Below are 20,542 nucleotides of genomic sequence, written 5' to 3'. Positions count from 1 at the left end.
CTCTAGCAGCCCACTTACCTTGGAAACAGACACACACACGCACACACACACACACTCTCTCTCTCAAGAACTTGCACTACTGGTCATGGTGAAGTAGACTTGAAGCTCACCAAGGTAGGGACTGTGTCTCCTTTGTGTGACCCTTGGAAGCGTCTTCGTGGAATGCAGGAGATTTGGGTTCGATCCCTGGGTCGGGAAGATCCCCTGGAGAAGGAAATGGCAACCCACTCCAGTACTCTTGCCTGGAGAATCCCATGGAGGGAGGAGCCTGGTGGGCTACAGTCCATGGGGTCGCAAAGAGTTGGACACAACTGAGTGACTTCACTTTCACTTTCTGGCCCCCTCCCTAGCACCATGTGGCTCATGGCAGGTGTCCCACATGGGTAGCTTGGTGATTACTGAGCACTTTACACATTCTGTATCCCAGTTGAAAGTCTACTGCAGTGAGAAACAAGGGTGACTGGAGTTGAGAGTGAATTAGTCTGGGGGCTGGGGTGGATTTTAAGGGCACTGCAAGGCAGGTGATGAGAAGTTTTGGACCAGATGTCAGTTGTGTATTTTGGGAGCTGAAACTTCGACATGGGGAAGAAATACTTCTGGGGTCAGGTGCTTGCCTTTGTCCAGTCTCTTCCTGGACTGGGTCAGAGCAGGGGCCAATTTGCCTTGACCATCATGGACCTATACAGGCCTGGGTTGCCTTAATCAGTCCTCACTTTAACAAATGCACATAGACTGGCACCAAAAAAAGGCAACTTTTTTCAAGTTTTATTGTAAAATCCTCAGAAAAAGAGCATTTACAATGACAATACTTTATGATACTCTGTGAAACATCTTTATATCAAGTGGTACTGCAAATACATGGCGTGTCCAATACTGTGCAATACGTTAACGTAAACACAAACTTATTTCCAATGCCACATACAGTTACTGTGTTGGTACAAATTTCTACTAAAATTGATGTATTAAAAATAATTTATATATATTTTATAAATAAGGAAAAATTCACATGTATAGTAATTACAGGAGACCTTCGAGAAATACCAGTGATTACAGAAAATATATTTTGGAGTCTACACAACTGCTCAAAATAATGTAATCTGCCTCAACATGAGAGATCTGGAAGTTTTCTGAGGTGGGGCAGGAGGAGAATCCTAACGGGGCAAATGGAGCGTGTGTGTGTGACTTCACATTGCGAGGGTCGTTCACTGCACTATAGCATGAACACAGTGTGTGCGACACTGCAGCGAAATTCCATGCCTAGTCTGCTTTCAGATCATCTCACAGGCCTTCAGGAAGCACGAGCAGTGGGGAGAGGGGTGGTGTAGGAAGGGCCCAGGAATGAGAAGGGGCCTGGCCAGTGGCAGGCAGTCAGGGTGTGGGCTGCGGGTACTGCAGAAGTCTGTGCTGTGGGTCTGGGGTGCAGGGGGTGCTTGCAGACTGCTGTCCCTCACCTCTGAAGCAGCTGAAGGAGCCAGGGACCAACAACAATTAAAGCTATGGCAGATGTTATACCGGGCAGCAGATGAAGGTTTAGAGTTAGGAAATGTCTTGGGCCCCATCTTCAGCCAATTTTTCATGGTTGCCATTCCTCTGAAACACTCTTGAAGAAGGTGCCCCCAGGGAGCAGCACTGTCTGATCCTGCCTTGGTGACGGGTGGAGAGCCACATGTCACCAGGTGGGAGTAGAGGTGGGTCATCAAGTTATTTTCATGGCATGTAGGCCGAGCCCTCTACAGCCCTTTAGGGCATGGCCTGCTCCCTGGGGCCACAGGGGTGAGCTTGGGAAGAGGGATGTGTGAAGTGTGGTTTCATGCAAAAACCAAGCACATGCTCAACACTCTCGTGCTGGCTAATGAAGACTTGCTGTGAATTTTGAAGGTCAGTCCCTGCTCTTCCCTATCTTCCATAATTTCACACATTGTGTCTGGTTAAATTCCCAGTACTGCTCACAGGAGACCATTATTACTGGGCTCCCAATGTCTGCTGGGTGGCTGGTGCCTAAATCCTGAAGGTCCAGATAAGACACTCAAATTCTCAAGTGGCTCAGCAGGTAACCTGGTGTAGACTAAAGAAAGTGGGTTGCATTCCACCAGATATTTGGGGTCTTGTAGTTGCACCTTGAGGATAAATGCTATGTATTTTCCCCTTGATTCTTTTAAGCCCCTCTGTTCTATATGATCTCTATGATTTTGGAGAGCAATCAAGGCAGCTAATGACTTTCTTGAACAAAACTGCTTTGCCTGTGTGCCAATCTGGGAGGAAATAGTATAGGACTTGGCCCGATGAATGACTTTTCACTTGTACCCCAAAGCCAGGAAGCAGCACGCAAAGACCCCTGGGGGAGCTGGTGTGGTGATTAGGTGAGTTGCCCCTGGAGTTGTTCATGAGCGGGCATCTCCCGGCATAGGAAGGAGGTGGGAAAGGCAGAGCACAAGGTGAGGATGGAGGGATGTAGCTCAGCCCTTTAGGGCTTGGCTGAGATGGCATGGTCTCTATTCTTGTCCTGCAGTTTCTGTCTGATCGTAACGGACTTCTCTGACAGTTCTGAGTTCTCTCTAGTCTTGCTCATCAAACTCCAAAGGGCTGTGAGCTAGGGCTTGGGGGTGTGATTTGAGCAGCAAGGAGCTGTGTCCCCATGGGTTCTGATTGCACCTGGAGTGGGATCTGGGGTCCTGGGTGGGGAAAGATGGCAAAGGACTTCATGTCAGCATCATTGTCATCTTACTTTGCCTGTCTGGTGTCTTGCTTTGGAGTGCACATTCCGGGGGGTGCTGGGTGCGAGGAAGAGGAGGATGTGAGGTAGATTGGTGGATGTGTAGGAGAGAGTTGGGAGCAGTATCAGTGCTCCTGGAGGCTGGCTTTTGAAGAGAAGCATAGGGGAGTGAGCTGTGCAATGTAATAATGAAGAGGGCGCAGCATCCATGGCATTTGGATGAAACACACTGTGGAAATGAATCGGATTACTTTTTAAGCCCCTTGTAGAAAAATTTATCCATCGTGAATCTGTTTCGCAACTCAGTTCTGAAATCTCCACTAGTTCACAGGTTATTTGGTCAACAGAAAAGAAGTGGGGCCACATGAAGCCAGCTCCAGGCGGCTTTCCTCTGTGAAGACTCAGCTGTTACAATTTCCTAGGGTGGCAGGTGGTTCTCGGCTTTATCTGGGCTTGAGAGCTATCCTCCAGGATACTAACCTGGAGCTGGGAGGCTGAGATTGGGGTGGGAATCGCAGGGACTGAGCTTCTGTCTCCTGCGCTGCCGTCTCTAGGTCATAGAATCTGAAGCTTGGTATGAGTGTGGCCCCTGCCTAGACTTTACAGGGCTCTTCCAGCTACCTCTGCAGGCATGGGGAAAATAGTAGGATCTTGGAATGACTTGAATGAAGACTTAAGAAGGGAGCCTGGGCCAGCCCCAGGCAGGACTTGCTGGTTCAGTGTTGTGGGGCTGGGATGATGGCATTGGCCTCACTGTGTGTGATTCACACCCAAGCTTCCTTGTGCAGAAGTCCATGTAGGCTTCTAGGAGCAGACAAATCTCTCTTCCAACTCAATCTGTGAATGGCTGGGCGGGCTTTTGGACCCAGTACCTCCATGTAGGGTCCTGCTCACTTGGGCAGAAGGAGAATGAGGGTATTATTTCAAATCCTTAACGTCACTATAGGTTTATTTGTGTGTTTGTTAGCCTGAAAAAAAATATCTACGTTGAATTTTTCTGCAATGAATTTTATTTCAAAATCCAGTAATTTTGAAATAGTTCGTTACGTAAGTGACTTTTGGGGTGACTCTTTTGGTAAAACAAATATTCCTTTAATATAAGTATTAGTAGATAGCTGATGATTTGTGTTCATAAGAAGGATCTTGGCTGTTGTGATGACTTCATATCCCAGTGGCTTTCAGACTGTGTTCCATGAAATTCAGCTGGGGATGAAGTATGGGAGGAAGAGGCAGGTGGAATCCTAGCCAGCCTTTCAGTTGGCTGCACTGCTGAAAAAAACATGGACTTTCCTGCCTTTATGAATTTTCAAATTTCACAATTTTCAGGGCTGTGATTCCCTTCTCCTACTTCATTGTATCTGAAATGCTGGCAGCAAGACCTAAACTGGCTATCTCCAGCTTTGTAACTACATAGTGATGACAGTGAGAGGCTGATAAGCTTCCCACACTTGAAAGTGGAAGGAATAGTGGAAAGGAACCGGTGCCGCTGAAGTCACTCCCAGTGAAGAAGGCCAGGTGCGGCTCGACCGGTCTCTTACTCAGGAATCCTGTAACACGGAGGGGCTGATGTTCTGGCCTGGCAGTTGGTGGGCTCTTCTTCATGTAGACTCAGAGGCTTTCTTTTTCTTCCAGGGGCTGCCACAGTTCAGAAGGTCTTCCCAAAGGAAGAAGCTTGTGAAAGCTGGAAAATTTCAGTGACAGACGTGCAAGCAAATGTGTCAAGAGATTGAGGCAGGAATAATCGGAAAAAAAAAAAAAAAAAAGGTGAGATGTGTTTTCCATCCATCCCAGTTATTGTAAAACTAAATAATTAGGTTTTGAGGTCTGTTTCCTCAAATATCTACATATTTTATCTTAAAAAATCTGTGAATGTATATGTCTAGGCACACTCCCGGGAGTTTTTGGGGACAAGAGTATGGTGGACTAAGATGCATGAGACATATCAGAGGACTGGCTGATACCAGGAGCTCTGTGAGGGGGCAGGTGGATTGGGACTGAGATGCTGTATTTCCAGTGAGACAGGGTCTATGTCTCTCTTTCTCTGAAAGAGGCCATTTCTCAGTAGCTCAGGAAAATCATGGCCACATTGGCAGGAGAAGGGCATCTAAACTGATGTGTCTGTGATGGGACCACACCCCTTCCTACTTCAGGTGGCTTGAAAAATGACCATTCAAACCTGCTGATGTGCACGAGAAGGGTGCTTTGAGAGCCCAAGGGAGCCTCTTCTTGCTGAGATTCTCCGATATGGGATCTGTTGGGTTGTACTTCTTTGATTGCCCTGGAGAGCCCACCACAGCTTACACATGTGGGAGTACTGTGGCAGTGGCCTCCCGCATCCTTGTGTGTTCCTGGGGAGATGGGGACCCGTGTGTAAGGAACACTGACACGTGCTGTCTGTGCTGTGTGGATGCAGGGACTTGGGTACGAGTTGAGTGCGAGGGCCGCAGGCAGAAGAGAGTGGGGTTTTAAAGGGATAGCCTAAGGAACCCCACTTGAATCCTGGAGGCCACTGTTCTGCAGGCACATTTGCAGGCAAGCTTGGTCAGCCCAGAATCTGGGGTACTGGACAGGCTAATACATGTCCCCCTTGAGTGGTGATAAGCAGGCACACAGGGTTTGTCTTGGTCTCTTGGAGTCCCAACCCAGAAAAAGCCTTTACCAATGTGGTGGTCTGATCTGCACTTGGGGGTGTCCATGATGTAGAGGACCCCAGTCCCCTTGATGGCCACTGTCTTCTTTTTGGCTGTCAGGTGTGGGGTAGTGCCTCTCAGAGACGTGGCCTAAGGCAGGGAAGAATACAGCTGGACCTGGGAGAGCATCTTTCTGCTTACTAGCATTTGAGATTATAAAAAATTAGTTTTTAATCAAAATTTCCAAAATAAAGTGAGTGATTTCCCCATCCCCAAGATGCAATAAGTCTTGTTGGCTCTCCCTCAGGCTTACAAGTCATATGGAAAGAAAAGCGAGAAGCAGCTGCAAAGGAGAAAATGAGGTCCAGAGGGAGAGTGGATGAGGCTCTCAGGTCAGGAGGGAGGGCCCTGCTCCTGGGAGCCCCCGGCTTCAGGCCACTCCAGCAGGATGAAGTCTGGACGGACCCGGTGTTAAAGAATGAGGATGCAAAGGCAACTGACAGAAGCGTCCGCCTGGAAAGCTGGAGCTCCTGGTTCCAGGGCGGCCCAGGTAACGTGGCGCGTAGCTGGGCGCACGATGATTCCTTTACATGGCAGCAGGTTCTCATCGCAGCCCAAGGCAGAAATCCTACATCCTAAAACCCACCCGATCTCGTTAGCAGCGCATACCTTATACTAGGAAACTTGCAAGGAGACCAGTGTTGAACCACAAAGCGAATACAGGTTTTTTGCTTTTGTCTGTAGAAATGTACAGGGTGCCTGATCGGGACTGCTTCATACCTCGCCCACCCACACCACCGTAGTCCCCCCCTTCACGCCCGCCACCTCGCACCGTAGTGCGTTCTGTCTCCCGTTGATGAGGAACAGCGACTCCCGGGCGGGTGTGAGGAGGTGCTGCCCGAACAGCCCGCTGTCCCTCACGATCCTGCGGGGCCCTGCCCAGGCCCGGGCTGGCCCTGTGGGCGCGGGCTCCTTCAGGCCCTTCAGCACACCCGTCTTGCCCGTGGACAGCTCCAGGAACAGCAGGTCTGGCTCTGTCTCGAGTGTGGCGTAGACATGGTACTGGTCTCCCTGGGTGAAGGAGCGCTGGAAGGCCACATCTGAGACACCGGGGCTCACTTTCAGGTTGTAGAGGGTCTGGATCTCCCCGCGCAGTGAGATCTCCTGCACGTGCAGCTGGGGGCTGCCCGGGGCGGCGCTGACTACAAAGCGCCCATCCGGGGATGTGTGCGGGGTGCCAGTGACCTGGCCGTTGGGTCCGACCACCGCGTCTGTGACGCTGTCGATCAGCAGCTGCGGGGGTGCTTCAGAAGAGCTGTCCTGCCGGCACTGGACGAAGAAGTAGCCACCCAGATGGGTGTGGGCTATGGCCTGCGGCAGGCAGCCGTGGCTCTGCAGCTTGATGGTCTTGAGGGTCATCAGCGTTTCCAGGTCGACTTTGTGGATGGCAGGGTCAGACTTGTTGAAGATGAAGCCGAACCTGGGAGGGGATGAAGACTGAGGTCAGAAGGCGGGAGGGTTAAGGATCTGTCTTTTGCCTTAAATGATGGCATCCTTTCTGTTGTCCTCTATCCTTTGCTGATCTAATAGCCTGTTAATAAGATCTCCTATTTGGCAGGAGATGGTTTCATAAGTGATTCATCTATGATCTCAAGCCAAGTGCAGTTGAGTTACAGAATGTTCCTGGATTTACGCTCCTATAACATGCACACATCTTTAGAAATGGTGAAGGAGTGGAATTATGCCTCAGCAGCTCCTCCCTCCGGGGTGTCTTTGATTCAGCTTCCCAGAGACCTTGTGCCAGCTGAGAAGTGGTGGGCCCGTGGCTGGAGGGAAAGGACAAGATATGTCTGCCCTGACTCTGCCTGCTAGGAGGACAGGACAGGTGAGCCCATTTCTGAGTGGTTTTGTGGACTAACGGGTGAGTCAGAACCTGGGGATGCAGATACAAGAGAACAAGGACAGACAGATGTCTTATCCATGCCCCCTGACCCTTGGAGAGGGACGTGAGGGCAGCCTCTCCCTTGGCTACACTGATGATGCTGGTCAGAGGAACCCTGGGCTGGGGCTGAGGACAGCTTTTACCTTTACAGCCAGATGGCCTGGCACTCCCATGGTGCCTGCTAGCTGCAGAGCCTGGGGCAAGCTGCTGAACCCCTCTGAGCCTCTGCAAGTTGAATGAGGGTAGTTCCTTCCGACGGCTATTGGGAGGATTAAATCTTGGAGTGGGCACTTTACTGGAAGAGGTCAGTAGGTGGTGGTTGCCGCATCTGGACTTGGTGAAATTCCTCTTTGGAGGCTATCTGTGAGCTGCAAATGGGTCTGACTCCAGGAAGGACTCACTCTGAGCACGAGAGTCTGCCTAAACCCCTTGCTTACAGAGGCCTTTGGGTGTTGTGTACACCTACCGGAGTAGAGAAAAATGTCTCCCACAATTTTCTCTTGAATAGTAAGCTATGCCTCAGAGATGGGAAAATGCCCATGTGATGGCATCTTTAAAGCATTCTTAAAGAGCTAGAGCATGCGAAGAGCAGAAAGAAAACCCCAGGCCTGTAGGTAGCTGTCATGGAAAAGTCACACACAGGCTCTGCAGTGCCTGAGTTTGCATGACTCCTGTCTGAATTCAGCTTCTTTAAGGTGGTTTACCATTTATAACCATCTTAGAGGCTCTTCCCCAAGTATTCTCTGGAGTGAGGTGGGGAGGTCAGAAAGCTGTTATTTTCTCCCTTGGGCAAGGATATAAATGGATGAGCCTTATTTTTACAAGTCCAGCTTCAGCTTGCAAAAGTGAGTCATTTCTTCCTGGAAAAAGGTGCTTGATGTCAGAGTAAAGGAAGGCATAAACACTGCCACAAGACATTTGGGTCTTGATGACTTTATAAGAGGGCACACTCAGCCTTCTGGCAGTGGTGCCTTGACTAAGTGTCAAGGTTCTCTGAAAGGAAGAGGGAAGGGCAGTGGCCAGGCTGGGATGAGGTTTGCAGTTGAGGCCACGGCTGTTATTACTAAGCTGTTCTTTTGGATGGTGGCAAAGCAGGTGTTCCAGGGCCTCTGAGAGGAGCCACAGGTTGTGGTTATTAGAGGATGAAGCCAAAGGGGGCACCGAAAGGAGACCTGGCTTAAAAAAATTTTTTTTTAATGTATTTTTAATTGGAGGATAATTGCTTTTACAATGTTGTGTTAGTTTCTGATGTACAATAACATGAATCAGCTATCAGTGTGTGTGTGTGTGTTAATATGTGTATATATGTATATATATATATATCTCCATCCCCTCCCTCCTGATCCTCCCTAGCCCTTCCCCACCCCACTCTAGGTAATGTCATCACACAGCACCAGGCTGAGCTCCTTGTGTAACGCAGCAACTTCCCACTATCTATCTTAGATATCTAAGCTATCTGTTTTACACGTGGTAATGTGTATATTTCAATGGCACTTTCTCAATTCATCCCCACCTCCTTCCCCTTCTGTGGGAGACCCATGTTTAGTCTGATGCTGCCAGTTCCTGACTGTGTGACTTAGGTCAGTGTCTTCCGTTCTCTGGGCCTAAGTTTCCTCATCCATAAAACAGGTGGGAGGACTACCTCTATCTACTAGGTGTTTTTTTTTTTTTTTAAACATATAGCAAGGATAGAGTACACAGCTAACCACAGTTATAAGACTTCCTGACCTCACTGGGTCCCTGAGGGCATTAGGAGCTGGGTGCCTTTCTTAACTTTAACAGTGAAGACAGGGATGGGGCTGTTTCTCTGTTCCTTCCTAATGTGGTCCAAAGAAGGAGTTAGGGAGAAAGAGAAAGGAGCAGGGCCTCCCTGGTGCAAAGCTGCCCCATAGAGGGCTGAGCTGGGGCGTGGAGTAGCTTAGGGCTTGTGGGCTAGTCTCACCTGATATGGTTGATGATGAGGTTTGTTGGGGGAATGAAGAAGTCGTCCACTCCGGCAAAGGGTGTGCGGATGAGGCGCTGGCCCTGGCCAGTGCTGGCCTCTGTGATCACCTATAACATAGAATGGAAGTCCTTGTGAGGGTCCATCCAAGCAGAGGTGGGGTGGGCGGTGGAAACGTACAGACCCAGGCACACTCGGGTAGTCATCCTCTTTTTGGCTGGGAAAAGGGGGAGAGGGGTTTTAAGTAGCGAAACACGCAATGGTGGAGTTGACTGGTTCTGTATTTTCCCTTGACACCAGGTGCCTAGGTTGCTGTGTTGAGAGTCTCCACCGTATGCTGCTTGCAGAGGTGCTCTCTGAGCATTGTGAGTCCATAATTTAATAGAGAAAACAGGCATCTTTCAGAGATGCTGGCTGGGTCACTTAGAGTCGGTGATTAGGATGCAAGGGAGGGTTCCACTTTTACAAATGGGACTTGCTGTGAGCAGTGGAGAATTAGGCCCTGTGTTTTGTACAAATTGGTAGTGACAGAGCATGGCTGTCTCTGTTCCCTGGGAGGAGCAATTTTATCCCCTGTGGACTTGGCAGGAGGCAACTTGAGCAGTGCCTTGGTGTGTGTCCCTGCTGTGTCTGTATAAGGGAAGGGTACCCTGGCAGTCCTGGACAGAGCTGAGTGATATCTGGGGTTAGACAGGATGGAGGCCCTGCTGGAAAGCCCCCTGTGGTCAGGCTGGGTTTTTGTCTACCAGCTTCTGAGACCTTGGCACAGGCAGGCTGGAAACACTGAGCCAGACAGCCTGTGTCCTCTTGCCTTCTGCATGTGCTCATCCGCCTCCAGGTTCTAGGTGATTCCCAGATAGGTGGCAGACCTGCAGCCAGATGAGGGGCTTGGCCAACCTGTGGGCAGTTTTGGCTGGAGGACCCAAAGGACAAGCCCAGATCCTCTTAGCAGGACAGAAGGCAGACGCCAGACTCTGACCAGGGAGGGGAGACACATTTTCTGATCTTTATATTGTGACCATGTATAGAGATGGAAGGATTCAGATTTTTGCAGCCTAGGGCTGAGGACAGTCTTTGGTGGGGCTTTGTGATTCACAAGGCTTAGAGCTCTGGACGCTTTAACCTTTTAAGAGTGGGACTGCCTCTGGCTCTTTCTTTAACGACAAGACAGACAGCACCTGCCCTGCCTCCTCTGGCAGGTTTGAGGCTGGGGTTTTGGGGATGGTGCTTTCCCTCCAGGGGTCAACAGGCAGAATGCCAGATTAGAAAGATGTAGGCTGGGAATTTTAGTTTTAGGGCAGCTCTTAAATTCTAAAGTTAGGTTATTTTCCTGTAATTAAAAAAAAAAAAAAAGCCAGAATGGCATTTCCATGCCAAGTCCATGGGAAAAAACTTAGAACTAGACATTAAGAAAATATCAGTATTAGGTCAACTTACTTAAAAAACAGAAAGCAAACTTATAGTTCCGCTGGGGGATAGGTAGGGAGTTTGGGATGGTCATGTTCACACTGCTACATCTAAAATGGATAACCAACAAGGACCTACCATATAGCACATGGAACTCTTCTATGTGCCAGCCTGGACGGGAGGAGGATTTGGGGGAGAATGGGTACATGTATGGCTGAGTCTCTTTGCTGTTCCCCTGAAACTACCACAACATTGTTAACTGGCTATACCCCAATACAAAATAAAAAGTTTGAAAAAGAGAAAAAATATCAGTATTAGGAAACTGGATCTTAGAATGTTCAGGTGAAAATGCTGGAGAATTCCAAGAAACCATGCAATCATTGCTTGATATTAGGTCTGTCATTTTAGCTTATAATAGAGATGGAAAATTACAGGCTGCCAGCAGTCAATGTCATTCGCGCTTCACCACCCTAACACCCTGTGTGCAGAGGTGACTTCTTCAAAACCCAGTATCATGAGCCATTGAACTGCTATGGGCTAGTCAACCTCACTTCTCCAATGAGTCATGAGTTCCTTCTTGGCCTGTGTCCCAACACATAGCTGGGCATGTTGGTGACTAAAGATAGCTTTTGAGCCTCTCAAATTTGCTGGATCTATGGGCTTGGTTGGGGATGCAGGCAGGTGGCTGGATATTGGGAGATGTCAGCTGGTAGCATGGGGATGGGAAGGCTGAGCATCTGCTCCAGAGGGGTGGATGAAGCCAGCTAAGAGGTGACAGTTGGGGAAGAGCAGGAAGCCAAAGTTTTGATGCAGCTAAAAATTGGACCTGGGAGTGGTGGACAAGAAAATGATGGGCAAAATTTGCAACATGCCAAAGGTTTAAACACTGGCTCTTGGGGGAGGGCCTTGGTGGAACAAGCCTCATTTATAGAACCACTTTCATTTTGTCATAGCAAAGTTTGTTTAACCAGTCCCTTAGTGTTATTTAGAAACCTTAGGATAGCATTTTGAATGTTTTGCAAATGTAAATAATGCTGTAACACATAGTGCTGTAACTAAATCTCTGTGCCCATCCTTGATCATGGCCTCTGGATAAGTTCTGAGGGGTCACGTTGCTGGACTGAGGCTTTTGGTTCACATTTCTAAATTGCTCACCACAAAGGCTCTGCCTTTTGTCATTTCCAGGAGCAGTTTTTGCAAGCAGTGGTTTCCTGAACACTAGTCCACAATGATGAAGGTAGGTTTATTCAGTTTATTTCATTTTCTTGTCAGAGTGCATTTCTCAGACTTTCTAATTATGGTGATGGTGGGCATCATGGTCTAATTCTTGATATTAATTAAAATGCTCTTAGTGTTTTGTCATTTAGGCAAAATTTGCTCTTGATTTCTGGGAAAGAGTCTTCATTATGTTTATGTCTTCTATTCCTATTTTTAGTTGTTTTTTTTTTAAATTAAGAATGGCTGCTGTATTTAGTTAAATGCCTTTCCAGCATTCATTGAAAATATTATAGTTTATTCTGTTTTAATTTGTGGTATGAGTAATATTGACTGATTTCCTAAGAGTGAACCATTATTGCATCCTGGGAATTTGTTCCCTGCTCAAGCAGTTAGATGCATTGTTGGACTCTATTTTTAATACCATGTTGAATTTTGCTTCTGTGTTTGTGAGATTAGTTGATAGCTTTATTTTTTAATACTAAGGAGCTGTACATTTCCCCCACATGGTCTGAGGTAGTTCAAATGATACTAAAACTATCTGCATTTGAAAGCATTGCTATAACTTGGCTATACCCAAAAGCTCCTCTTCTGCTCAGTTCCAATTATTAATACTATGCTCAGCCTCTCTCACAAAGCTAATGGTAGCACTAAATACAAATGGTCTGAGAAATAAGATTAAATGATCAACTTTAGGTTTTCATAAATGATAAGATTATGGTCCCAAAAGCATTTGCCTTACCAATTTCATATGCTTCATTTATCAGTTATCACATTTTAAGCAACTATCACTAAAATGTATTTGTTTCTAGGATCAATACTAATTTATTAATTAGCCAACTTCGATGTATTTTAATATGTTTTGAAAAACCTCCACTCATGACTTGCCTTTTTCTGAATACATACGTCTGAGTGTTCTTGCCTAGGTATTAATCTAATTGTTAAACAATGCATCAGAAACTTGGCTGTACGTTTGTCTATGGTAGATCTTTAATCTTTTTTTTTTTTTTAAAAAAAAAAACCTCTGGTAATTGTTCTACTTCAGGTTTTCCTTTTCTTAGGTCAGTTTTTTAATTATTTATTTTATTAAAGTATAGTTGATTTACATTAATTTCTGCTGTACAGCACAGAGACCCAGTTGTACATAAATATACACACACATACTTTTTTATATTTATATAAATATTGTATCTTTTCTGCTATGGTTTTTCCCAGGACACTGTCTGTAAGCTCCCTGTGCTCTGCAGTGGGACCTCATTGTCTGTCCATTCTGTGTGTAACAATCTGTATCTGCTGACCCCAGGTCTGTCCTTTATATCTGTCCGTCTCTTTCTGCTTCACAGAGAGGTTCATTTGCGGCATTGTTTAGATTCCACATATAAGTGATGTCATACGATATCTTCTCTTTCTGACTAGATCAGTTTATTTTTTTCTGGATTTTGCAATCATCCGTTTTTTCTAGGTTTTAAAATTTGCCACCTCAGAGTTGCAGTATACTATTTGACAATTATTTTCATCTTCCTTCATCTGTAGTAATCTCTCTCTGCATCCTTCATTTTATGTTTTTTTCTTTATCAGGTTTATGAAGGATTTATTGGTTTTTGTTCTTTTTTTGTTTCTACTAATTTTGGCCTTTTAAATAATTCCTTCCTGCCAGTTATTTTGTTCTTTTTCTAATTTCTTAATACAAGTATATTTTCTGCAGGTTTTAAGACACAACTATTCCCTTGTGTGTGGTTTTCTCTCTATCCTGTAGGTTTTGATGAGAAGGAGTCTCTTTTTCATTGCTTTCAGACACTGTAATTTCTCATTTTAATTTCCTCTTTGCTCCAGTAACAATCTCGGAGTGTTTCCTCATTAGGTAGGTCACATTGTAATTATTTCTAATTATCAGATAATGTAGCCTATAACACTGACTTTTGCAAAATTTGTTAAAATTTTGTGATTACTGATACATGTATATGTGGACATGTGAAAAAATTCTATTTGGCAGAGGAAAGGTTTTCTATATATGTATGAAACCGAGTTCCTTATTCATATTATTCCCTTTTCCCATGTCATTATATTGTCTCCTTGGCATGTACAATTTAAGTGCATTTTAAAATCAAACGCTTGTATTGTTAATCACTCGTGTCATGTATTCAGTTGTTTGCTATCTGTTGGCTGTTTATCTTCACATGATGTCTCTCCTTATGCTGTTTAGTGCTTGTAACCTTAAATTTGACCTTGTCTGATATTAATATTACACTCAAACATTTTTCATCCACCGATCATCACTTTATATGCCTCTTGTAAACAAATTATAGCTAGTTTTCTCTCCCTCTCTTCCTTCCAAACCCAATCTCATCATCTCTGCTTTTAATAGAAGAAATCAGTTTGTCATATTTGGAATAATTAGATAGTTACCTACCTCAACTATTAATTTCAAAAAGCATTTTCTGTATCCTCTCTTATCCTCATAAGATGACACGCTGCAATCTTTTTACTCCCTTCTCTTTCCTCTACTCCCTATCTTTACTTTTACTGAAATAATTTACCATCTTTAGAGCCTGGTATCAGAATATCTCTTTCAGTGCATCTCTCCTAATTCAAATGCCTTTATTTAGCACTTACTATATATTAGTCTCTCCTCATCCATCTGGTTTCAATTTTGGACCTTCCTCTCTTCCCTGGTGGCTCAGATGGTAAAGTGTCTGCCTGTAATGCAGGAGACCCGGATTCAATTCCTGGGTCGGGAAGATCCCCTGGAGAAGGAAATGGCACCCCACTCCAGTATTCCTGCCTGGAAAATCCCATGGACCGAGAAGCCTGGTGGGCTACAGTCCATGGGGTTGCAAAGAGTCGGACACGACTGAGCGACTTCACTTTCACACATGAGTTTCTCCTCATCCATCTTGTTTCAATTTTGGACCTTCCTCTCTAGATTCCTTACTTACTCTTGTCTCTTCTGTATCTTCCTCCATCTCGATGTCTCTGATCTGGCTCACCTGCTATTTTTCTGCTCTCTTTCATGATATGCTCTCTGAATTCTTGCATATGCTTAGGTCTTTCTTTTGTCCTGACAGGTAAATGATACCTTGGATATCAACCCTTTTCTTTTAGTAGCATGTGGGCACAATGCCACAGTCTTTACTGCTGCAGGTGAGAAATCTGATTGTTCTTCTATAGGTGACTTGTTCTTTCTGCCTTGAAATATTTTTTATTCTTAAAAGTCCAGAGTTTTACCAGGAAGAGCAGAGATGTGTTCTTTCTCATCATGGTAACCTGGATCACTTTCTATCTACAAGATGTACTTTTTTTAAATTGGAAATTTTATTCCAAATTGAATGTTTGACTCCATCCCAACTATTACTTTTTCTAAACTTCTTTTGACTTTGAAATGTCTTTTGAGACTTCATATCTTAATCTTATATTTGTTCTGTGATTTGAGGATTTTCTTGCTCTTTATCTTTCAGGCTACTAATTTGAGTCTCAGTAGAAACCATGCATTTTTCAACTCATCTCCTGCAGTTTTAAATTAGGTAATCATTTTTGTTAATTTTTAGCTCTAGAAAAATATTTCCTGGTGGCCCCCCCCCCTTCGAATTTCCTTACCTGTTTTCTTAGGGCTGCCAGAGAAATCAATTTTCTGAGCGACCTTATTCTGACTCCTAGGTCCTCTAATGAATTATTACTATTTGTCATCAGCTCGCTGGGGCCCAGGACGTGTTGATGGCGTCCACTGAGGGGCAGTAGTCTTGGTGTGTAGGAGATGAAGTAGTGTCCTTCCCCTGGCCCAGGAGGGTGGCCAGTCCCCAGGAGGAAGCTTCTGTAGACAGGGTGTCCCCTGGCCTCTTACCAGTCTTGGGAAAAAGGTGAACTTGGCTCCATCTGCAGCCCTTCTCAACTGGGGTTCTGAGAGAATAAATCTTAATATCCTGAGGAATCCATTGTATGCGCTGAGTTTAACTTCTGGGCATCTGTAATGGTTCTATGTACCATCATTGTGAAAATTGAGGGAACAGGTATTTAAATCACCTTCTGTAGGGCTTAATCATCTCATGTACCTCGGTGAGAAAGGCTGAGCCAGACACACTCAACACAGGTTGGGGTTGACCTTCCCTGACGGGTGGAAGAAGGGATCCCACAGTGGTGCTGGGCCCAAGCTCTCCCCAAGGGGGAGTCAGTACAGTGGCTGGACTGCAGGGCTCAACATATACCTAGGCTGGAGCAGGGGCCAGTTACTGACCTTCCTGTGCCCCAGCACCCCATGAGCACTCAGTAATGTGCTTTCACTTATGAACAAAATTGCCACTGCTTTTCCTTCTTTTCCTTCTGCTTCCTTACTCTCTGGTGCCTGCTTTGGCAGTATTCTCCAGCCTGTGCAGCCCAAGGTGGAGAAAGCTCTAGCTCCCTTTGAAGTCCAGAGGTTCATTCCTGCTTGGCCCCAGGAGCTCCTGGCTGAGAAGAGACAAGTGCCATGGGGCTGGGCTAGGCGGGGCCCAAGAGCCACCTTCTGGTTGTCATCACATCAGAATCCCATCCACCATCAGTGTTGCTGTCTTTAGCAGCAGGCCTGGCGGAAGATGCCCTGCTAATTGCCTGTAAGGGGCGTGGTCCTGAGGATGTTTCCTACTTTCTTTCATGGACATACTTTGGGTAAATGTGATTAGCTGGGGAGAGAGTTCTTTCTTGCTGGTGGGTGTTGTCCTCCATGTACCCAACATACCTGGAGGCTTGGGTGGGACTTGTGCACGTTCCCCCAGCTCAGGACCCACACTTGGTCATGTGATTTGTCATAGGACAGCTTAGCCGGCAGAGGATCGACACCTATGGACTTAAAAAAAAAAAAGGTAGCGACAAGTTGATCATTGTTGTTGCAGAAAGTGATTCTTTTCTAGGCCTCTCTATCCAGCCTAGCAGCCTGGATAATGAGCCCATTTGGGAACTCAGGGCAGAAACCTTTGTGGGTTTGTCTTCAGGGGCATAAAATTGGTTGTTAGTAATGTTTTCCTTTCTTGCAAGTTTTACTTAAAGAAGACCCATACCATCTTGGCAAAAACATAAACACAGGTTTTTCTTTTTCCCAGTTTTCCACTCATGGTCAGCTTCAGGACCCTCCCATCACTTCTCCTGTAAGCCTTGGAGGCCTCCTGAACCCTCAGCATCCTTCCCAAGCTCTTCCACCTGCATCATCTGAGACTGACTTGGAAAGCTTCCATTATCACATGTCCTTTAACTTCGTGCAGACTGTCTTGTACATCACCCACCTGGAACCTCTGGGACTTGGACTTTAGCATCAGGTGAGTCTTTTTCTACTGCTGTGACTGAAACTCTGCTATTCTCTGAGAATAGAGCTTCCTCAGTCACCTGGAGGCTGTTTTATACTTCTCTTAATGTAGTTTCTAAGTTCCAAAACACTGTTTGTGATGCTGCTGTGACCCCTGCTCTTTTTGGCACTGACGTAGCCACTCTCTTTGTTCGTTAAAGATCCCTAGTTTGGTGCCTTCATTCAAAGCCCTGCTTTCTCAGTTCCTTCTTGGTTTCAGTGATCTTTTTCTCTTCCCTACTGCAGCCACCGTAACGTATTCCTTGTCAACAAATTTCTGAAACTTCAATTTTAGTCCACCATATTCTAGCCTTTCTGATCTAGTCATGGGGGGCATCTTTGTCCCCACTGGTTAAAACTTTCCTTAAGAAATGTCTATGGGGTCCCTGAAAGCATTTAATTGTCTTCACCACTCCACTGAACTGTGATAGAGCTTAATGTGAAATTCAGAGATCACTTTTTGATCCTCCTCTAACTTGAATTTTCAGCATGGTTAACCATTCCCTTCTGGAAATATTGTCTTTCCTCAGCCCCCCACCTCCCTGGCTTCCTTTCCTCATCCTGACTTCTAAATGTTGGCACGTTCCACATCTTCGTCTTTGACCTTCTCTCTACCTCCTTTCCCTGGATGAGCTCATTCAGCACATGGCTTCAGATAACCCACTGTACTCTATAATTCATTCCTCTGTTGATGACCACAACTCTATACAAACCTAAACTCTTGATTTTGCCCATCCCCGTTGACATCTATTTCTTCTCCAGTCACCATCTTTCAGATTAAAACCCGCTCTACCCTGAAGTCCTAAGCAGAGTTGTTTCTATTTTCCTACCTTCATATACCCCCGGTCCATTGTTCATGCTTCCAGCTGCTCATTGTTCCTCTCTTCTGCCAGCTTCCTAGTCCTTTCCCTTCATTTACCAAAGGCTTCAGGATCCAGCAGCCACCTTCTTCCCAGAGCTTCTTAACTCACCAGTCATGATACCATCCTCACTCTCTCTATAGATTCTTGTACTTTTCCTCTCTCTTTTAAAAACCCTCTTGATTATGCATGCTCTTCCAGCTATCTAATTTGTCCACCCTCTTCACAAACTTCCCTGAAGTTTGGACTGCAGGCACTATCTGTCCTTTCTGCCTAACCTTTTCCAATCATAGTTCATATTCTCATTCTGACTGAGGTGGTGTGGAGCAGGAGATTGAAAACCTACCCCCCGACCCCAATCTCTTAAATTCAGAACAGAGCTTTCTAGTCTCTATGCTAAGGAGCTAAGACATGGAAGGGAAAAGGTCCTGAAGAACAAACCAGGCTTTCAGTGTGAGGACCGGAAGGGTGACCTACTAGGAGTGAATTAGAGGCTGACTAAGCTTTATAAAAGCTGCAACTCAGCCTTGACTCAACAGAGTACCTGATTAGAGGGATTCATTTTCTACGCTCTTCCTAGCAGAGAAAAGGATAAACCCTCTTCAGTGGATGACAGCCATATAAAGTCTCTACAATGTTATATGGAAGGTTTGCCATTCAGAAAAAAATAACTAGGCATTTCAAGATACAGCTTATATGACTGCAAATAATATAAAAAGATAAGAAAATTATGTGCATATAATTATATATATGTGTGTATGTACATGGAATTAAGCAGAAATTCTAAAGTGAAAAAATGCAAAACCTGAAATGAAGATCTCAATAAATAGATTTTGTTAAATATACCTTAGACAGGGTGGAAGACAGGACTAGTAAAGTGAAATACAATTGAGGCACATGTGAAAGAGATGTGTGGGACACAATGGAAAGGTCTATTTTTTTTTCTTTCAGAGTTCTCAAAGAAGAGGTGAGAAAGAATGAGGCCTCAGAATATTTGAAGAAACAATGGTTAAGAATTTTCCAATCTGATGAAAAATATTAAAGACCAAAGAAAGAGAAAATCTAGAAAGCAGCCAGAGAGAAAAAAGGGATACGTCATCTTCAAAAGAGAGTAAAACTTGATGGTTGACCTGTTAACAAAACCAGTGGAAGATAATGAAATGGCATCTTAAAGTCGAAATAATATAACTGCCAATGTAACATTCTGTATCCAGTGAAAACATCCTTTACAAATAAAGGGAAAATTTTCAAACAAATTAGAACTATGAGAATCTGTTGTCAGCAGACCTGCACTAAAGAAACCCGCTCAGTCAGAATAAAATTGATCCCAGACAGAACACTGTACTTCAGGGAAGAATAAAGAGCAATGAAAAAGGTAAATATATGCAAGAATATAAATGACAATAAGAGTCATGTTTTGCAGGGTTAAATTACGTGTAGAAATAAATTCATTCCTACTATAGTGCCAAAGGCAGGACGGGGGTTAGAGGAGTTAGAGCGTTCTAAGGTTCTCTCATTATTAGGCAATGAAAGTGAACATTGCTCAGTCATGTCCGGTGGCCTTTCCTGTCTCCAGGGGATCTTCCTGACCCAGGGATTGAACCTAGGTCTTCGGTATTGCAGGCGGATTCTTCACCAGCTGAGCTATCAGGGAAGCCCATTATTAGGCAAATGAAGTAATACCTTGTATGAGACTGTACTGAGGTTAGGGTTAGAGGTTGTGATCTCTAGGGTGGTCATAATAATAGCAATGATCAAAGAATGCATGGACAACAAGTTACTAGAGGGAGAAACAATAATAAAAATGTTTGGCTAATCCAGAAAAAAGCGAGAAAGGAGAAAAAAACAGGTAGGTCAAATAAATATACAGGGATCAAATAATTGAGTAAAGACCAAGATTATTAAACTAGATAAAAGCCAAAATCCAAATACAGTAGCTTTATAAAAGATCACCTTTTAAATACATGACATAGATTGAAAGTGAAAGAATGGAAAAATTATACCATGGTAACACTAATCAAAGTAAATCTGATTTAGCTATCCTGTTAGACAAAAATAGACTTTCAGGCAAGAAGCTTTACCAGAGATAAATAGGGATATTTTGAAAGAAGTCTTCCACTCAGGAAGATATTACAATTTTAAAGCAAAGCAAAAATGGATGGAACTTGATAAATTTACAATCATAGGGGGAGATTTCAACATACCTCTCAGCAGCTAGTTGACTAAGTAAACAAAAGTCACTTAGAATATTTGAATAATAGAATGATCCAACTTGACACACATACAGACATACTTAAAAACATTAGAAAACACAAGCTTTTAAAGTATACATGGAGCATTTGCCAAAGTCCATTAGCTTGATTATAAAGCAAGCTTCAATAGATTTCAAAGGATTGAAATTATTCAGAGTATTTTCTCTGACCAGGTAAATCAATAACCAAAAAGATAGCTAGAAAATCTCCTGTCATATTTGCCAGGAGAAACCACAACCAAAACCCTGGTTTTATGTAACTTTCTCCCAACAG

At 44.8% G+C, this 20,542-nt stretch overlaps 1 protein-coding gene across 1 annotated transcript in view; it reads right to left on the bottom strand.

Annotated features, from left to right (window-relative positions):
- The window catches only part of FSTL4 (follistatin like 4), a 420,441-nt gene continuing 400,727 nt past the window's right edge, over positions 829-20,542 (bottom strand). The window contains exons 14-16 of the mRNA XM_018050393.1: positions 16,558-16,665; positions 9,228-9,337; positions 829-6,823 (exon numbers count right to left, since the gene is read on the bottom strand). Of these exons, the coding sequence (XP_017905882.1) occupies positions 6,118-6,823; positions 9,228-9,337; positions 16,558-16,665 (924 nt within the window). The 3' untranslated portion in view covers positions 829-6,117. The remainder of the gene's footprint in view (positions 6,824-9,227; positions 9,338-16,557; positions 16,666-20,542) is intronic.

The sequence above is a fragment of the Capra hircus genome, chromosome 7 (assembly GCF_001704415.2).
Source record: "Capra hircus breed San Clemente chromosome 7, ASM170441v1, whole genome shotgun sequence".
In the NCBI taxonomy this organism is placed as follows: domain Eukaryota; kingdom Metazoa; phylum Chordata; class Mammalia; order Artiodactyla; family Bovidae; genus Capra; species Capra hircus.
Note: the sequence above shows the minus strand (reverse complement) of the source record. Positions and strands in the feature narration are given on the sequence as shown.